Source organism: Rhinopithecus bieti, unplaced genomic scaffold (genome assembly GCF_001698545.2).
Source record: "Rhinopithecus bieti isolate Rb0 unplaced genomic scaffold, ASM169854v2 scaffold_33652, whole genome shotgun sequence".
NCBI classification, from domain to species: Eukaryota; Metazoa; Chordata; class Mammalia; order Primates; family Cercopithecidae; genus Rhinopithecus; species Rhinopithecus bieti.
In genome coordinates, this window is record NW_016814761.1 from 5080952 (window position 1) to 5100415 (window position 19464).

At 54.4% G+C, this 19464-nt stretch overlaps 1 protein-coding gene and 1 long non-coding RNA gene across 7 annotated transcripts in view; one reads left to right on the forward strand and one right to left on the reverse strand.

Moving 5' to 3' along the window:
* The window catches only part of PMEPA1 (prostate transmembrane protein, androgen induced 1), a 62978-nt gene that overhangs the window by 32397 nt on the left and 11117 nt on the right, over positions 1–19464 (forward strand). For 2 of the 3 annotated variants that reach the window (XM_017852092.1, XM_017852090.1), the window contains exon 2: positions 19309–19463. In XM_017852092.1, coding sequence (XP_017707581.1) covers positions 19350–19463 — 114 coding nt within the window. In that variant the 5' untranslated portion in view covers positions 19309–19349. Of the gene's footprint in view, positions 1–18660; positions 19032–19308; position 19464 lie in introns of those variants that run through there. The other variant, XM_017852091.1, reaches the window with a different exon arrangement.
* Positions 1103–16647, reverse strand: LOC108515320 (uncharacterized). Of its 4 annotated transcripts, none has more exons than XR_001881495.1 (4): positions 11370–11499; positions 8382–8505; positions 8090–8168; positions 1103–3530 (listed from the first exon to the last, which is right to left on the reverse strand). It is a non-coding gene; the product is annotated as an uncharacterized LOC108515320 (long non-coding RNA). The 4 variants fall into 4 exon arrangements; XR_001881496.1 differs by having other exon boundaries at positions 8342–8505; XR_001881494.1 differs by lacking the exon at positions 11370–11499 and adding an exon at positions 12141–16647 and having other exon boundaries at positions 8090–8505.

Here is a 19464-nt window from a genome sequence, read left to right on the forward strand (position 1 = left end):
TGTGTGCCATGCTTGGAAAATCACACTGGAAAATGATACCTGAATCGTTTCAAGTTCACGTTGTCTATGTTGCCTTTGTCCCAATACACACACACAGCCACCTGCAGGAAGTCTCAATGCAGCTTTGCCAAGCCCCAATTAGTTCCTCATTGCATCTTCATGCTATGCCCCAGGAGGTAGGGTTTCTTGTCCTTGAATGAGACAAAGGTTCCTACCTCAGGGCATTTGCCCCTGCTGTTGTTCAGCCAGGAGTGTTGTTTCCCCAGCTCCCCTCATCTTGAAGTTCTCTGCTGAAAAGCCACCTCCTCTGAAAGGCTGTCCCTAACTGGATCATCTAAGGAGGTCCCCCCTCCCAGGTGCTTATTGTCACAAACCTGCTCTAGTTCTGTTGCATGTTCTGGAGAAGACAGGAGGACTCTTCTTCAAAGACACTCATGTTGTTCAGAGATCCCTGCAGTTCCTGACACCGGCAGAGAAGTTTGCAGTTCTTCCTGAGCAATACGTTGATATTTTCAGTGACACTTTCTCTTGGGGATATAGTGGTAGTATGGGACATCCTATTGGGAGTATTTGATTGTACTGGAGAGGCAGTGACACTTTACATCGAGGAATCCCAAGCTGCCCTCCCTCCCCTGGCTGTTGTCACCTTTAAGACAGAGGTTGGAGGTTCTGTGCTTATTACTTGGGGCAGACAGTAGGAGCCAATGCTTCCCAGGTTACTTAAAATCTCCTTTCCTCGTTTCTAAATTTTAAATGACGTGTTTAGAATTTAATCTTCAAACCTGGGAGCCAGACCTGCAAGTGGAAAGATGACAGCCGAGAGAGGGTTTCGTGTGGCTGCAGCAGCCAGATGGCAGATGCTGTGAGCGGGAGGCGAGGGAGGCTGCGAGAGAGGGAAGCTTCTTCTGTTTCGGCTCTTACCCTCCCTCTGCAGGAAACTAACCCCCTCCCCCAGTGCCAGGCCTGGGCCAGGCCCTAAGGACCGCTTAAGGCTGCTGGCCTTAGAGTCTGCCAGGGCGATTGTAGTGATGCCAAGGGACAGGGCACTCCCAGACCGTTCACTTGTTTTCAGAAAACTTTTTATTTTGAGATAATTGTTTGTTAGTGTGCAGTTGTAAAAAAGAATACAGAGAGGGTTCTATGTAGATACCTTCCAGCTTCCCCCAGTGGTACCATCTTACATAACTGTAGTACAGTGCCAAAGCCAGCAGTTGACATTTGTCACAAACCATCAACCTTACTCACATTTCCCCAGTTTTACACGCAGTCATTCGAGTGTGTGTGTCTGTGTATTTCGTTCAATGCAATTTTATTGCATGCATAGATTTGTGTAACCACCAGTCAAGACACAACAGTCCCATCACAAGAGCTTCTCATTCTACCCTTTTCTAACTGTATGCACCCCCTTACCCATGAAACCACTAATCTCCTCCATTTCTATAATATCGCCATTTTAATTGTGTTATAGAAATGGAGTCATACACTATATAGCCTTTTGAGGTTGGCTTTTTTCACTTAACGTAATTCTCTGAAGACGTCTCCATGTTGCCGTAGGTATCAATAGTTCATTCCAATAGTTCATTCCTTCTTGTTGCTGCGTAGTGTTCCAAGGTATGAGCGCATCATGGTTAGTTTAACCACTCACCTGTTGAGGGACATCTGGATTGCTTACAGTTTTTTGTTTTTTTTGTTTTTTTTTTTTTTTTGCTATGAAAAGTAAAGCTGCTGTGAACACTCAGGCACAGGTTTTTGTGTGAACATTAAGTCTTCGTTTCTCTGGGGTGAATGCCCGGGAGTGCAATTGCTGGGTCGGATGGTAGTTGCAGGTTTAGTTTTTGAAAGACCCTTCAATTTCCGTTCACATCCATGCCTTCCTCTGGTCTCTGGCTTTGGTGGAAAGATATGAGTGCTGGGGAGTGGACATTATGCATGGATTCCTTCCTCTTTCACATGTTAATTGAGGGCCACTTATTGTGTCAGGTATGGTGTTAGCCCTCATGGATACAGCACCAGGATAAATAAGGGTCATTGAGGCACTTTCTTGCTGGTGAGGTGCACTTGACAATGAACAAGCAAGCACTTAGAAGGAAGATGGTTTCTCATAGCAGCCAACACTTACTCAGTGCTTCCTACACACCAGGTACTTTCTGGGTTCTTTATGATCCTCAAACAACCCAATGAGACGGGGCCATAGTTCACTCCATGGTACAGACAAGGAAGTGGAGACACACAGCTGCTCCCACAGCCAAAATAATCCATGCTCCTCACCATACCCTGCACTGCCCCTCGTGACCAAGACAGGCCACCAGGCGATGCAGAGTAAGAGAAGAGGTGAGAGCACATGTGGGATGACAGACCCAGGGAAAGTCTTCCCACAGCCAAAACTGCGTGTGCAAAGGCCCTGGGGTGGGAGCAGGCAAAAGGCCAGGCTGGCTGGCACATGGTGAGCGATTAAGGAGATGGGAGGTGCAGTGGTGAGGTGGGGTGGGCTTCGCAGGGTTTTAACCTGAGCATAATCAGAGACTTGATTATTTTTAAAGATTGCTCTGGCTGCAGGGTGCAGAATAGACTGGGGTTGTGTTTGCAAAAGAGGAAGTAGGGAGACAAGGAGGCCACATGGACAAACCTTCTGCTCTTGAGGGATGAGCCCTGAGGTTCTCTCTCCTCCTCAGCCCACAGGGCTCCTGTGTGGGTGCTCAGCAGTGCAGGGAGGCCTCTCCTCATGGGGGGTCCAGCTCCGAGTGACTGTCCCGGAGCTCCGCCCCTGGAGGGCAGGAGAGCTGATCCCCAGCCAGTCAGCCCCTTGAGCCTCTGCAGCTGGACCATGAGCTCCCATCTAGGTCTGTCTTCTGATGGATGTTTCTGGTTTCTTGAGTTTTCTCACCATTTCTCTTGCTTCCTCTTTCCGTACCTGTTGTGATTCTATAAATTGAATTTACCTGCTCAGTATCAGCCACTCCAGATCGTTAATAAATGTGCGCCTGATGTCCTTGACACGTTCACCGTGCTCGCCAGGTCAGGCGAGGATGCCTACTTTGCCATGTCATGATGGTCACCATTTATTATGCACTTGCTGTGTACCAGCTAACGATCAGAGAGCTAGTACCTATGTCCCTGTTGAGTTCACCCTGAAGCAGTCCTGTGAGACCGGTACTGTTGTTGATTCGTGCCTTACTGTGAAGAAGCTGAGGCAAGGGGCCAGGTCACCACAGACACCACACATACAGCAAGTGGCTGCATCTGGATTCGAATCCAGAGCCAGGCTGCCTGCCTTCCGCAGCTTTGCTGTGCCCCATCTCGATGCTCAGAGAAAAGACACCTCCAGAAGCTTCCCCTTCTCCCTTCGCAGAACAGTTGGTCAGAACCTCGTCTTCCCAGAATTTGCGATTTTCTGCTTCTGGAAGATGCTGCTTGGAAAGGAAGTGATAGCAAGGGCTGGAATAGCCTCGCCCGTGGGGCGGGGACAGGGAGACGCGGCTGATGTCTGAGAGGCTTAGAACTTCCTTCTTGGAATCTGTTTTTCACATTGCCTGAAAAAGAAAGAGGAAGAGACTCATACAGATGGAGACACAGGGAAAGACTCAACGGATTTAGACCCCAGACAGTCACACACCGGAGACAGACAGACAGACGTCCCAGAGGAAAGGACACACCCCTAAACAATCAAAGGTGGGAGGCAGACACACAGACGCCCTTGGACACACGTTTGCTGCCCCAGAGGCCCCCCTCTGGCGAGGTCGCCCTTCCCACCTGAGCTCCTTCCCTCCTCGGGCTGCTGCTGGGCCCAGCGGCCCATTCGGGGGCCAGCAGCATTTCCCAGACCCTTTTCTCCCAAACCGGAAAACACTTGTAGCAAGGAGTGTCCCGCCTGTGGACCAGGGGTCTTCCTGAGCCTCTGAGCCACACATGGTGACGAGCCAAGCTCCAGGCCAGGGTCAGCAAGTTGGCATGGTCGGGGGACACGTGGGTCATGATGGCAGTGACCTTCCAGCTCAGTGGGGCTCCTGACGGACTCAGGCCTTTGCTGCTGGTGGAGAGGTCAGGGCTGCTAGAGGCTGCTTTCCAGAGTGGGTACTTTGTTTTGAGTTTGTTGTCCACTCTTGTGACTAGTGAGAACAGCTGTCACAGCACCGGACTCCGTGTCCCAGGCACAGGGAAAGTCTGACCCTCCCACCTGAACTTCTGTGACTTTTCTGGGCGTGGGAGGGGGATGGGCGCTGACACTGTTGCAACTCTCTGAGCCTCAGATTCCTTATCATGAAAATGGGATGATAATAAGAGAAGCGTACTTCCTGGGAAGCTGCTGAGAAAATCAAATGAGACGACAGAAACCCCTTCCTACGGGGCATGAAGCACAGCAGGAGCTCACTGTACCTACTGCACGTTCACTGTGGTCAGAACGGCTTTAGAAGAGTCCAAGCTATTCCTCGTATGTCCACATTCGTCTCTCCAGATATAAGTCCAGCCTGATTTCTAGGGCACAGAATCAAATTGCTCTGCTCCAGAGAGGACAGATCATAGTAGAATTTGCGTGCCCTAGCTCCTGGGGCCTGGCCTCAATCATTGTGAATTCTCAGCCCTTGTGCAGGGCCTGGCATGTAGCAGGGGCGTGATAAATATATGTGCTGCCGCAGTGAGGAAATAGGAAGGAAAAGGGCCTGAGGACAGATTTAGATGACAGAAGAAAATGTCTGTCATGGAAAATAAAATCAGACACCCCTCTGAGCATCCCTGCATGGAGACAGAGGGCAGATTGCTGATATTCTGTCCCAAAGGGGTGCAGCTGGGACTCTGCAAGTCCATCGTCCAGGGCAGGGGTACTGCCTCCTCACCTTGCAGCTCTTTTCCCTCCATTCAGCCCCTCTGTCTGTCTACACAAGGTGTGTTATTCTGCTCAGGTCACTGTAATAAAATAACCCCACACTGTGTGGGTTAGACAGTAGATATTTGTTTTCCTGCAGTTCTGGAGGTCAAGAAGTCCAAGATCAAGGGACCAGCAAGTTTGGGTTCTGGTGAGAACTGCTTTGTGACTTGTAGATGGCCATCTCCAGGCTGCGTCCTCACATGGCAGTTCCTTGGTGCCAGCACATGGAGGGAGGGGGGAGAGAACAAGCTCTGTGCTGTCTCTTCTTATCAGTTCACTAATTCTCTTGGTTCAGGGCCCCACCCTTATGACCTCTTTTAACCTTAATTACTTCCGTAGAGGCTCCATCTTCAAATGCAGCCACACCAGGGGTCAGGGCTTCAATATATGTTGGAGGGGCACAGAGGTTTATAACACAAGGTCCTTTGCTTTCTGCTCCAAACAGGGGGTTTGGGAAGGGAGGTGGGAATGGCCACCTCTATAATGTTACTATTAGCAACAGCCTAATAGTGGCTACCACTTGTCGGCATTTACTATAGAACTCTCATGTTGGTTGCATGAGTGAGGCCCCATTTGCTCATGGGATCTGAAGGTGGGAAAACAAGCCCAGAGAGGGGAGGGTAGCACTGAGGTGGCAGGTAGCAGGGTACGGACTGGTGTGCAGGTGTATGCCACATCCAGGTTCACACCTTGAGCCCCTGTACTGCTCTGGAGGTAGTAGCTTGGCTGATCATGTGTTGACTGGCTGTGGGTCTTTTTGCTGCCTATGGACCAGGTGCCAGGGACACTGGTGAAGGGACACTCGTGGTGGGACACTCTCTTCCTTGTAGCTGGGAGTCCTATATGGTGGTGGCCTGGGCTCGATACCACAGTAGTTACTACGACTATGCAGGATGTGGCAGTTCTCAGGCGACCAGCCCTGGGCTTTGAGGGTTAAAGAGGAGTCTACCAGTTAGAGACTGGACCGGAGGACTCCTGCGTGCCAGGCTTATGCCAGCTTTGAGGAGGCTGCAGGACGAGGTGACTGCATCTGACAGAGTGGCCAGACCAACGATGGCAGCAAGACATAGACCGAGGAAAGGCTAAGTCATGACTTAGACATTTTCTTAGAAGTCATAGCAGATGTCTTGGGTGGTATTTACAAAATTAACCACCACATGGGAGAGTTTAAAACCGCCAGAGACAGCCAGAGAAGGAAGTGGCTGCAGGGGCTGGGCCGTTGGAAATGGGTAGACGCGGGCCACTGAGAATGGGCAGCAGGAGGAGGGCGGGCACCCCAGGCAGGTGGGCCAACCTGGGCAAAGGTGTGGCTCCAGGAAGGCAGGTCTTCTGCTCCCAGGGCGGCCAGGGTGCTGGCGGCCGAGAGGCATGGACCACAGTCAGGGGCAATTGGTGAAGTCAAGGCGGGGACCCAGGAGAACCGGCATGTTGGGCTCGGCAAGCAGCCCTCTTACTGGCGGCTGATACCGCGCACCTAAGTGTGCACCAGGTGCCGTTCATTGCATTTAATGGCTCTTCACTGCATCCACCCAGCAACCCATGCATGGATGCTAATGGTATCCCGCTTTTCCAGATGTGGAAACCGAGGCACAGAGAGTGAATGAATCACTTCCTGATGTCCCGTGTTTAGCCATGGGGAGAGCTGGGGGTTGGATCCAGGCAGGCCAGCGTCAGGGTTCCTGTTAACCACTAAGCTACTCTGCTGAGTGTTTACTGAATTGAATTCAACTCCTGGGAGCCCGATGGTGCAAGGGGCCTGCCCAGACCCTCACTTCTTCCTCCAACCCCTCTGACTCTGACCTTGCCCATCCGCCCGCCTCCCTGCCTCTGCCCCAGGGGAGACCAAGAACAGCTGGGCCCCTCTTGCTCCCGAAAGGCAGAGCCACCCCGGGTTAGCGCCGAGACCCCTCCAGACGGTGCCCGTCACCGGCTGACTCTTAGAGGCTCTCCAGCACGCGGCGGGCATCAATGAGGCCCCAGGGATTGAATGAGGCACTATTGAGAAGCAGCTAAATACCGGCTGCATTGTGCTTCCTGATCCAGGGGCTTCGCTTTTTGTCCAAGAGGCTTGGAAACGGAGCCCCGGTTCACTTCCCCGCCCCCGGGCGCCGCCCGCCGTCCTGGCTCATGTCAGGAAACACCAGGCTCTTGAAAATCAGTAATTGAGAGAAACATCTGCTGGTTCCCAAGGAGCACGAGGTGCTTGCCGAGTGGCGAGGGCATACGTGCGTCACTGCCGGCCGGTTGGAAACGCACATGTGAGTGAATGCAGACACACACGTGCGCGTGCGAGAGTCTTTCTGGTATGTTATGATTGAAAAACTTAAAAACGGTCATGCCTGTTATAAAATGCAAACAATTTACGAATACAAAAAAGTAAAAGGGATAACTCACTCATCTAGAAGTCATCGTGAACAATTTAATTTTTATCCTCATTTTTGCTGTAAAACTGGATCCATAGTTTATTTACCATTCCAGTTTCATTATTACTGCCCCACAGTAATTGCCAGCATCCATCCATTATCTGACTGCATTGGATTCAGTTCCTGGGAACCAGACAGTGGACCGAAAGGGCCTAGCCAGGGGCGATTTGCCCCACGGGGGGCGTTTGGCAATGCCTGGAGACATTTTTGAGTGTGGCATTGGGGAGGTGATGGTGCTTCTACCCTCTAGTGGGCAGAGTCCAGGTTGCTGCTGAACATCCTGCTGCATAGGACGGCCCCACAATAGAGATGATCCAGCTCCAAGCTCAGTGTCCCCTGCTCAGAGCTCAGCATGAATTTCTGTCATTTGTTTTAATGGCCTCATTATCCCATAATGTGATGTACCAAGGTGTGTTTGGTGGCATTTAGATGGTCTCTGGTTGATCATTTAAAAAACACCCCATGCAATGATATCCTCTTTCATACATATATATATATATGAACGAGGATATATATGTGTGTGTGTATGTATATATCTGTTTTGTGTATATCTATATATACGTTTTGGACCCTTCTGTGAATTTTTCCATTGGATATGATTCTGGAAGTTGAACTTGCTGGGTTGAAAGGTCAAGTGCATGTGTAATGTTGACAGGCACTGCTCAATATCCTCCAAGAAGGCTGTGGCCATCAACACCACCACAGACTCACTCACCCACGCCCACCCATTCCCCATTTGTCGTCCACTCTCAATTAACAAACACATTTGGTGTGTTTTAAATAACTTCCGCATGTTACGCACCTCCAACACGTCCATTGCGCTCGCTCACCGTGATTTCACTCCATTCTGCCAGTAACTTCAAACGGTGATTGATATTTTGCTGACAGTGGATGTTTAAAGGTGTTCCGTGTCAGTGACAATAGAAACAAAAATCCCATTAGTTCTTTCCATTTGGATGATAGCAAGAAGGATAACAGGCACAGCTTTGTCTTTTCTTATTGAAGGAGTATTCCAAAATCATCAAGTTCTAAAATGATTCTAGGGACCATTTACCTTCCTGTTCCCCAAACGCACTTTCAGACCCAGGGCTCACCCACGGCTGCAGCTGCATCCTCCTCCAGGTCCACCTCCTGCGTGATGACTCAGGACACCAGTTGGGGGCTGGGGGGTCGGCAGGGAAGAACGTGTTTCTCTGTGTTGCTCAGAAACTCCCGAAGCTTCAGAAAGGAATGGAGTTTGCACAGTTCTCCCTGTGTCGTATAAAAAGGCAGCTCACCCCTAAACTGAGTGGCCCTTTGCAAACTAGAACAGGGTACCAGTGAAAAGAGAAGCACACACAGGCCAGGTATGTGCCGTTCACTGATCTCTGAAATCTCTCTTGGGTGTGTGCTGGCTGGGGACGGAATACAACGCTGAGTCAGGCACACCCGGCCTGAGAGGCTCAGGCCATAGGGCAGGGGGCCGAGTGGGAGTTAGTGTGGGAGCCTGGAAGGAGAGGAACAAGGCCAACAGAGCATCGCAGGTGTGCATGCGACCTGAGGATGGAGGCTTGTCAGGCATGTCAGCCTTGATCCTGGCACCTAGGAGGGAGGGAGGTTAGAAGGAGGGAGGAAAGACTGTGGCTAGTCAGCCAGGTGAGGAAAAAGTGGAAGTGGTCTCTAGACAGCGGGCATGAGTGTGGATCCTGGGGCTTGAGGCAGGGTGGTGAGACAGCACCCTCAGAACCATCATCTGCCAGCCCGTTTGCTGTGCCGCACCACAGAGGCCCAGAGAAGACACCTTCCTCCCTGGAGTGGCCCAGTGAAGGAGAGACAGTGGACCAGTGGGTGTCACAGGCAGCCTGCACGCCTGGCTCCATGTACTGCCACCCCACCCCACTCCTACCTCCAGGCCAGGAGAGGGAAGGCCTGGGGAGCTGAGATGACTGGTACCTGGATGCCACCTTGGGGCCCTCAGCCAGGGGCACGTGGAGGGGTGGTCAGGTGCCCCTCCCTGCCCTACCCATTCCCAGTGCAGTATCTGTGCTGCTAGGGTCAGGCAGAGGCTGTCTGGCCTTCCCACCCTAATTCCGAGCCCCTCTGCCAGCAGCCCTTGTCAGCCCAGGGTGGCAGCACCTCCTCAGAGACCACCTGGGAAACCTCATTATGGGAGCAGCTGTCTGTTTTGGATACTGACAGATGCTTCTCAGATCTTTTCCCTCTTTTACTATAAATATAATTATATGTGCCCCAAAATGCTGAGACGCAGAAGTATGTTACATGGAAGGGGATGTCCCCTGCTGTCTGTGGTCCCTCCTTGAGGGACCCACAGCTGGCAGCTTCACGCATGCCCTGCTGGTTCCTGGTCTATGCAGACATGGACAGTCACTCATTAATACAGGTGTGTATCAGAAGATTTCACCTGTATTTTTAAAAATGTATTTGTTGTTCTTTTCTAACCCAGTTTGGGCTCATCCTGTGAGGACACAGACTGACCGGTGGCTGTGCTGCCGAGGGTGCTGTCAGCCCTGCCGGGGACATTTCAGTGGTTCCCGGGTGATTGTGACCTTTTGTGCAAACCTGCAGGGGGCCTTCTTGCACACTCAGCTGTGCACACCAGAATAAATGTGTTTCGGGCCAAGTGCGGTGGCTCATGCCTGTAATCCTAGCACTTTTGGAGGCTGAAGTGGTGGATCACTTGAGGTCAGGAGTTCAAGACCAGCCTGGCCAACGTGGTGAAACCCCATCTGTACTAAAAATACAAAAATTAGCTGGGCGTGTTGGCGGGTGCCTGTAGTCCCAGCTATTTGGGAGGCTGAGGCACAAGAATTGCTTGACCGGGAGGTGGAAGTTGCAGTGAGTTGAGATTGTGCCACTGCGCTCCAGCCTGGGCGACAGAGCAAGACTCTGTCTCAAAATAAATAAATAAATAAATAAATGTGCTTTTTTATTCAATGTAGTCACTGCGTGCCTGCCTTGGGGAAGGCACCGTTCTGGGTGCTGAGGACACCACAGAGAATGAGTTCGTTCTGTGTCACTGATATTCCAGAGGGGAGAGGCAGAGAGTGCAGTGTTGGGTGGGTCATATACAGATTCCAGATCAGGACTGCAGAGATCAGTAAAGCGGGCACAGGGATGGGGGTCCTGGAAGCTGCAGGACAGAGTGCTGTTTTAGTCCGAGACAGGGACGTGGGAGCCGGGATCAAGGCAACGAAGGGAGCAGACCATGCAGATATTGAGGGAAAATATTCCAGGCAGGAGGAACAGCACGTGCCAGGGTCCTGAGGTGGGTCATGCATGGTGTTTTATAGAACAGAAAACAGGTGACTGGAACAGAGCACATGGGGGAGGAGCCCAGGGGAACTGGAAATGGGTGATGAGCACCCAGCTGTTGATATGCTGGAGCAAAGGTTCATACCCGAAAATGTCCAGAGGTTGCTGTTTCACTCTGCAGAGGGGCTCCAGCTTACACTGCACATAAGTGAAGGTCCTGGATGGGGCCCGCTTAAGGGAACCGTCTCCGCCCGCTGTGAGTTTGGATGCCTGCAGCTCATGGCTTGTAGGGAGAGGGGACAGGCGTGGGAGGAGCCTAGCCCAGAGCTTGGAGCTCTTGACTCAAGAGGTTCCGTCTGGGAAGTTAGCTCAAGTAGTTCTTGCTACAGCCTTGTGTACAGGGGACTTAGTTATCTCTCCATTTTCTTCTCAGATGAGGGTATGGGGAGATTTACTTAAGGTCACAGCAAATGGCAATGCAAGGACTTGAGCCCAGGACCACTGGGTGCAAGCTGCATGCTCTTAACCTCTATCCTAAGATTCTACCAAGAACAGCAGGGCAGGGAGCCAGTGCAGGCCCTTATGTGGGCCCCAGTCCCCACCCTTGCTGACCATGTGACTTCTCCCTTCTCAGCGTCCCTCCCCGACATGGGACAGTGTCCCAGGTTCACCTGTCCAGGAGCCAGGTGCTCACCCGTGTGCTTGCCACAGAACAAGCACTCTGAAAGCAGTACAGTCTGGTTTTAAAAACGAGAAAACCGGCCTAGATTTGCCGCCCGCCCCCCAAACCTCAAGAGAAAGCAAATTTTTTTATCCATAAAAGGTCTTACCCTAAGAAATAGACGTGCCGTCGGGGGTGTTTGAAATGGCACCAGGAGCGATCAGAAAGTTATTCCTTTGACGGCTGGTTTGATTGTACTTAAAATTTGGGGGGCTGGGATGGGGGGGCAGGGAGGTGGGTTCCCATTCAAATGTAGTGGGAGTGGGTGGGGGAGGGGACAGTAAATGAAGGGGCTGGAACCCCAGGGCCACTGGGGTTCTGCAGAATGACAATGAGGCCCCGCCAGGCGGGTATCATCCAGGCAGGCCTAACAAGATTAGATTTTCATAAATTTCAGACAGCGCCAATTCCTAATTCCTCGGTGTGCGGCCAGGAGGCCAGACAGGGCCGCATGCACGGGCTGCTTGTTAACCAGGAAGGACGCCAGCTGCCCCTCCCCTGGGACAGACTGGGGGTGGCGGTGGAGGGGGGTCGTCTGGTCTGGAAACCTCCATGGAGCTGACAGGAACCAGGTGAACTCTGCTCCCAGCTCCCCAGCTGAGGAGAGAGAAATGAGCCCCAGCACCTCGGTATTGCCCCTGTTATTTCTGAGAAACTCAGTCGCTGCCGCACCCCCACCAGTGTCCCCGTGGGCTGGGTGGGTTCTTCTTGCACATTAACACATTCTCCAGCGACCCCCGCCCCATTTACAGCCATGAAACGTCCAAACAGGGATCTGAACCCTGAGACCCCTGCCGTGCCCTCAGTTCAGGTCCAGGCTCTGTCCCCAAGAACAGAGGTCCAGAAACTTGGAAGGGAAAGAATTGTGTCTTTGCCTTACCTGAGCTCTAACTGAAAGGTGGGGTCCCCTTGGATCCCAAATGCAGACACCTGACCATCGTCACCTTGACTGCACCGAAGACACAGCTGGAGGTGGGAGCCACCGGCTTCCCTCCACGGGCCCGTGTCCCTTACAGGCCTTCCAGCTCTGGACCCTGTGGGTGTCCACTGTGAGGTCATTTAATGCAATGATACTTCTGTGTCGCACACGTGCCATCCTGTGTGTCATTCCCATGTCACAAATCTGCTTCGGAGTTTGGAAACTATTTCCATATAAATTGCTTCCTTTTTAAATCAATGTGTTTTCAGCACTGTATTATGAGAGAGGGTCCACAGGCTGTCGCCCAACTAAGGGCTCCCAGAGAGAGGAGGCAAAGGACTTGGAAGCCCCAGATGTGGGGTTTAGCAGGCCTGGCCCGTCCCCTCACCTGTGACTGGGGCCAGTGCTGCCCCTCGGGGCTTGTCATGAAAAACTCAGAGAAAGGTGAAGTCTTTCGTGGTGAGGGGCTTGGCACACAGGAAGTGGCAGAGGAGAGAGCAGCTGTCAGCATCTGTGTTATGCCATGGCAGGTGCCCAGAACTCCTGGCACCTGCTTCCTTCTTCACCATCCGGATTTTGCGCTGTGCTGGCAGGGAGGTGGGCACCACAGGCCATAAATACCAGCTTCATGGACTGCGCTGGAGGTGACACGCCAGACAATTGTCATTGACCCGAAGATCAGTCACATTCAACACAAGCCCTTGGCTCGATCTCCCTCTGTTTCTGACGTTCTGGGATAATCCCACTCAGGACTGCTGGGGGTCGGGCACACACTCAGGCTTTGGGGTCACAGGAACTCAGTTCTGAGTCCTGCACTGTGTGGTCTTTGGTAGTTGCCTCACCTCTCCCAGCCTCAGTCTCCTCTTCTGCAAAGTGGGGGTCCTGTGAGTACTGACTTCACAGAATGACAGTGAGAATTCAATCAAACGACATGCATAAAGGGTTCGGCCCCTCTGCCTGGCATCTAGGGAGCGGCCAGCTCACGGTTCCTGCCTTGCCAGTGTAGGACGAACCAGGACAGAGGCAGAGCTGTGCCCGCACCTCCCAGAGGGACTGCGCCTGTCTCTGGAGGAGACCACGAAAAGGAGGATGGGGCCTCTCCAGCAAGGCACACGAACCTGTTAATGTGAAATTATTCACAAGGAAAGAGGACACTAAACTAAATTAGAGTGACCTTATTTTGTGTGTGGAAGATGGGCTTGGTCACCCCCGAGAGCCTGCCACATGCACCACCCTCCCCAAGGGAAAATTACAAAGAAAACGGCAGGAGCCCCCCGGCCCTCCAAGTGGCCAGCACAGGCTTGATGCCCGGAATGAAATGAGAGCGACGGGATGCTTCTTCCCAGCGGCTTCTGTTCCCACGGTGGGCTCTTGGAGCGGGGTCCAGCGCCTGTTAGCTCCCAGGAGACCTTGGGTCCAGCCACCATCCTGGGCGACCTTTTGGGACTGACTTGAACTCAAATCTCCCACCCTGGGGGCAGAAGCCAGTCAGGGAACACTGGGCTGAGCAGGCTTGTACTCTGCAGCCTGGCAAACCTCAGCATTTCCAGGGAGCATCATGGGGACGAGGGATGCTTTTTGTCCCCAGAGGAGTGTCAGTAATTGTGACAATGGTGACAGTGGAGTGTGCTGTGTTCTGCCCTGTTCTGAGCTCTTGCATCCACTATTTCACCCCTGCCCCTGGCTGGTTCTATTTTTTACAGATGAGGTAACTTCCGTTCACAGAGTTAGATGCGTACAGCATCACACAGACAATGGATGCACGAGGACCACATCCTCAGATTCCCGGGGCAGGGGGCAGGCGGACTAACGCCGTGGGTGAGCTAGGAAAATATAACAGGAGAATGAAACCCTTCCCCCTTTTGAGTTCCTATATGGCAGCTCTGGGTTCAAGTCTTAACTCTTCTCCTAGTTGCATCATCTAGGGCTACTTCTCCCTAAGCTTTAGTTTTTCCATCTGCAACATGGGCATGATGATGGTACCTAAACTGGGGAGGCTCAGCTCAGTGGCCTCGGGTCATGTGTTAGAATCATGACAATACTTACAGTGACTACAGTTGAGTTTGGGTGTGAACCAGACCCCCTGCCGTCTCCTGCTCTGTCCCTTGTGGTCCATGACTGCTTGGCAATGAGCCCTGTGGTCACAACAGAGTTGAGCCTGGGTCAGGGACAGTGGTAGGACCCACTCCTGCAGGTGTCATATTGGGCATTTGACCTGGGATGTCTTTGCCCATGCCTTGGTAAAGGGGCAGTCTGTCAGATTAGGGAAACCGAGGCAGGATTGGTGTGGCTCCATATCTGCTGGTAGTCACTGAGTGACCTGGGGCCCAACTCTTGGCCAGAAGTCCTGAAGCTGCCCACCCTGCAGATGCCTTGGGTGTGGCCTGCTTGGCCCTTTTAAAACTCTTGAATGAGGTTCCAGCCTTAAAGGACCACAACTTCACAGCCGGCTCCAAGGTCCTCTGGAGAGAGGGAGGGATGTGGCCGCGCCGGGCCACCTCTCCTTCCACCTCTCATTGGCAGTCCTGCTGGGGTTCCTTCCTTTGCCCGCGAGGCATCTGATCCTGAGAGTCCGGCTCTCAAGCGGCGACTGGGAATGGGCCCCACCAGCCTCCCTGCACTCCTCGGGACAAATACAGGCACGCGGGAGGATTCTGTGAGCTGCCGTGGGTGGAGAGCCATGTTTATATTGGTGCTGCTTCATGCACACATCGTGTTTTGAACTTGACTCCGAGGCCCTTGTGTGGAGGCACCTTTCTCTCCCCAAAGGGGTCTTTGCTGGTGGATTCACAGTGGCTGCCCAGAGAGATGTGTTGGGGGAGGGATCCCATGCTTGATGAACTCGGCCTGCAGTGGGCCCTGGAGTGCACTGTAGAGGCCCGCCTGCTGAGTCTCAGGCATCCCGGGGTAGTGTGGGGTGGGGAAGCGACAGTGTCAGGGCATGGCTGCCCCAGGCCAGGTGGGTCCTGGGACCAGACCTGTGGAGAGGGTGGCCGCCCACAGCCCTGCTCCTGTGATGCCAGGTGGGAACACGGCTGGGGCCAGGGATGGTTGGTGCACATGCTGTTGGGTCTCCGGTTTGTGACCGACCTCACCAGCAGGCACTGCATGGTCCACTCCCCAGAGAAGTGTGCTCCTGTCCGCTAAAGCTGAGCGTCCCCTGGAAGCAGCACCAAGGGTGCAAAAGTGCATGGGAGGTGCCCCCTCACCCCATCCCAAGGGTGGTTTTCACTGGACCTGTTTGTGGGCCCTGATTCTGCTGTGCCTGACCAGCCTTCCTCCCGCACAGCATCCAGGCCGGTGGGGCTTGACTGGAGCTGGATGGAGATCTCGGGGTCTCCTTGGCCAGAATACTCAGCCCAGGGTGTTCCCTTACTGATGGGTGGGGGTGACCCAGCTGCTGGCTGGGGCACCTTTCTTGCCCCCCTCAGCACCTCCTTGTCTGGGCATGTCCAGGGGCATCCAGGAGGATCCGACTTCCAGCCTCTGCTCACCTACACCCTCTGCCTGTGCCCTCCTCTGCCTCTCCTTCCATGCCCTGCACCAAAAGCCTCAGTGCCCACCTTACAGGGAGCCCTCCAGGGTCTCCCATTAGATGCTCCCTCTGCGATTCCAGCGCAGGTCGGCTCTCTTTGAGGGTGGATGGGTTTGGGCCACCCTTGTTCTGGTGGAGCCGGGGTAGAAGTGAGCGCCCTGTGTGTCCGGGTCCACCTCCAGGGAGCATTACCCGCTCAGTATGTGCCCCCCGCACATGCTGCTGCCCACTGTCCCCCGCTGACACAGCGTGACTGTGATGGACGCAAAGCGGGCCCCCGAGAGCCAGGCTGGGGCCCGGGCCCTCTGAGCTAGCCACTGCGCTTGCCTGCCACCTCCTGCCCCTCTCCAGGATGCTCCTGAGCCGCAGTCTCGGCAACCCTTGCAGATCTCTCTCTCCCTGAGCCTGGCCCCAGGCCCTTGGCTCACCAGGTCTGGCCAGCAGTCAGTTGTCGTTTCTCTTTTCTGCAGAGTTTTTCCCTCCCCTCCCCCGTGTGAATTTTCCTGGGCCTGTGACTCAATGGGGGTTGGTGCCCCGGGGACCAGGGTGATGCTTTGATGCCCTACTGAGCCCGGTGCTCATTTCTGGGAGCGTTTTTCTCTCTCTGTGAATACAGGCACCCAGAAGTCAGATCCGCCTGCCCCTGGGGCGGAGCCTGGCGGGGCCAGGAGAGCCTGAGGATTTGCCCACACCCATTCAGTCTGAAGGGGCCTCCTCCATTGCCCCTGCGTCCCGCCAGCCCTGCAGCCCCAGCTACTGTCTCGCTGCTGTCTGGGTCCTGCGGGCTGCCAGGGCCTGGGACAGGGACAAAGACAGCCACACACCTCCCTCCCTCCAGGGCTGGTGTGGGCAGGGTCCCTGGAGACAGCTGGGGAGGGGGGACTGGGGTGAAGAGTGCACAGGGTTGGGGGGCAGGGAATTGCAGGCCCCGGGGGTGGGGGGGCGTGGGTGTTGCACAAAGCCAGCCCTGTGTGTACCCTGAATGCGGCTTTATCCCGAGTGCTAACAGACGGACCTGGGCCCTACAGAATCAGGCCAGGCTGCCCCGGCCCTGGACCTGCCTGTCTGGGGAGACAGGAGGTGTGGCCACAGCCACCTGGGTCTGAAGCCTGATCTCTCCTGACCAGAAACATGCGGGTATCCCACAGGCGGCCCAGGGCTTGGGGCCTGAGTTCCCAGCAGGCAGGGCCCCAGCCTTCTCGGGGCTTGGGAAAGCCTCACCAAAGCCCTTGGTTAGTTCATCCTCTTCCTCCTGGCCCCACCAGGGTGAGATGGGGATGCATCTCGCCCAGGATCCCCAACCCAGGCCTAGGCTCAGATTGAATTTCCTGGTGCAGAGGCCGGCTGCCTAGTGGGGGTTCCCGCCAGCTCTAGGGTCTTGGACTTGTTGAGGCAATCGCTTTCCCTCTGAGCCTGTGTCTCCTCACCCGTGAAACGGGAATAATAATAAAAACGCCTGTTCTTACGTGTGTGCTCAGCCCACAGCACGACTGACTGGATCGGATCACTCTTTGTCCTGGGGGACAGTCCTGTCGGTGCAGGACGGTTACCACAGCCCCTGGCCTCCACCCACTGCATGCCAGGAGCACCCCCCAGTTGTGACAACCAAAAGTGTCTCCAGACATTGCCACATGTTCCCTGGGTGCAGACGCGGCCCCAGGTGAGCAACACTGGCTCAGTGGCTCCCTGAGCGGTTGCGCAGATGCATAAAGTGCCCGAGACAGGGAAGTTCTGGAAAACCTGGTGGGGAAGAAGGGGTGGCAGTGGACACAGGTGTGGGAGTGCTTCTGTGTGGAGAGGCATCTGCCGCTTCCCAGACAGTGACATTCCCACCCAGGATGGGTTGCTTTCCTGCCCTGGGGAGAGCAAAGCTGGTGGCAGGAGATGGCTGGCCCTCCCAGGTTTGGAGTGTGCTTGCCTGGGCCGTCTGAGGGCCCGAGCGCCTGGCATCGGCTCTGCACGGCCTGTTTCTCCAGTTCCCACCTGACACCTGCCCACCCCGATCCCCCTGCCCCAGCTTTGGTTCCTCGGTCCTGGGAGGTGGAGGAGCTGAGTCAGTGGCACTGGGCTTGAACTGGGTCCCCCAGGGAGCCTGGCTAATTGCTTGTTAGTGCCAGGGAGCTCTGGGGAGTCCTCCTTGCCCCCATGCCAGACGGGGTCTGGGGAGTCACATTCCTGCACACTTTGGGCAGGGTGTCCTGGGCCGGGTGAAGCTGGAGGAGCTTTAGCCCTGGATGCTGCCGGCTGGTGCCCACTCTGCCATGTCACCTCCAAGGGACCCGGCGTCTTGCCCATTGCTGGGGGCTCTGCTGGCACCGTGCTCGGCCAGCTGCCGCGGCCGCTTCGGCACAGACCCGCTTGAGTCAGCAGAAACTGCCCGGCTCAGGCAGGATCAAAATAACCTTCTTCCTATTCCAGCACTTGAGGGTTTTTCCGCCTTCTAGGGGAAAAACAAATCAAAACCAAAAAAAAACCAACCTTAGAAAATGTGAATCGCAACATCTGCGGCCATCTGGAATGTGGGTTTTCTGAGGCCTTTTCACCAGGAGGAGAGTCCTAACACCCCCATCCTGTTGAGCATGGCGTGTATTTGTGAGTCGTGGCATAGATGTGTATGTGTGTGGGTACGTGTGGTGCACTGTGTTTGTGTCTGTTGGGAAGTGTGTGTTGGGATGTTGACTTGTGTGTGGGACTGTTGAGGAGTGTGTGTTGGGGTGTTGGTATGTGTGTAGGAGGGTTGGGTCATGTGTGTTGGTGTTGACATGTGTGTAGGAGTGTTGGGGTGTTGTGCGTGTAGGAGTGTTAAGGGTATGTGTTGGGGTGTTATTTGTGTAGGAGTGTTGGGTGTGTGTTGGTGTTAATGTGAATGTAGGAGTGCTGCGTGTGTAGGAGTGTTGGAGTGTTGTGTGTGTAGGAGTGTTGGGGCATGTGTGTTGTGTGTGTAGGAGTGTTGGGGTGTGTATGTTGGGGTGTTGATGTGTGTGTAGGAGTGTCAGGTGTGCATAGGTTTGTGTACACACATTCATGCGTAGCTCCTCCTCGTTTAATTCCACAAAGCTCCACCCCCAAACTCGGTGCCAACTTCCTCTCTCCGCACTCAGGGGTCCCCTTCTCCTACCAACTGCTGTCTCCCTGGGCACCTAAGACAGCTGAAGGTCTGTGACCATCTGCCTGAGCCTTTGCCCAGCTACAGGAACCAGTGCGCAGGGCTCCCTTTCTGCCGGTCAGATCACGCCGTGCATCCGCAGAACAGCTCCAGGAGGCTCTGACAGCAGAGAGCAGGGCCTTCCTCCTGCCTGTCCCATTACCTCCTTCGGGTCAGTCCCTACAGAGGGGGTGTTTGGGTCCCAGGACACCTTTGAGGTGCTCTCCCAGCCAGCAGTACCCCTTCCTCCCCCATGAGAGCGGCTTCCCTGCACATACCCCAGCCCCAGGCATCGCCTGTGACCTTGCCGGGAGAGTGGCGGGGGATTTCCGGAGTCGGGGTTGCACTCTTGTCCCCCCAGGCAGGTACAAAAGCTCAAAAGGGCTGAGCGCTGAGCACAGCAGCCTGGGAGTGTCCAGGCGCTCACGTGTCCCTCTCTGTCTCCACAGCGGAGCTGGAGTTTGTTCAGATCATCATCATCGTGGTGGTGATGATGGTGATGGTGGTGGTGATCACCTGCCTGCTGAGCCACTACAAGCTGTCTGCGCGGTCCTTCATCAGCCGGCACAGCCAGGGGCGGAGGAGAGAAGATGCCCTGTCCTCAG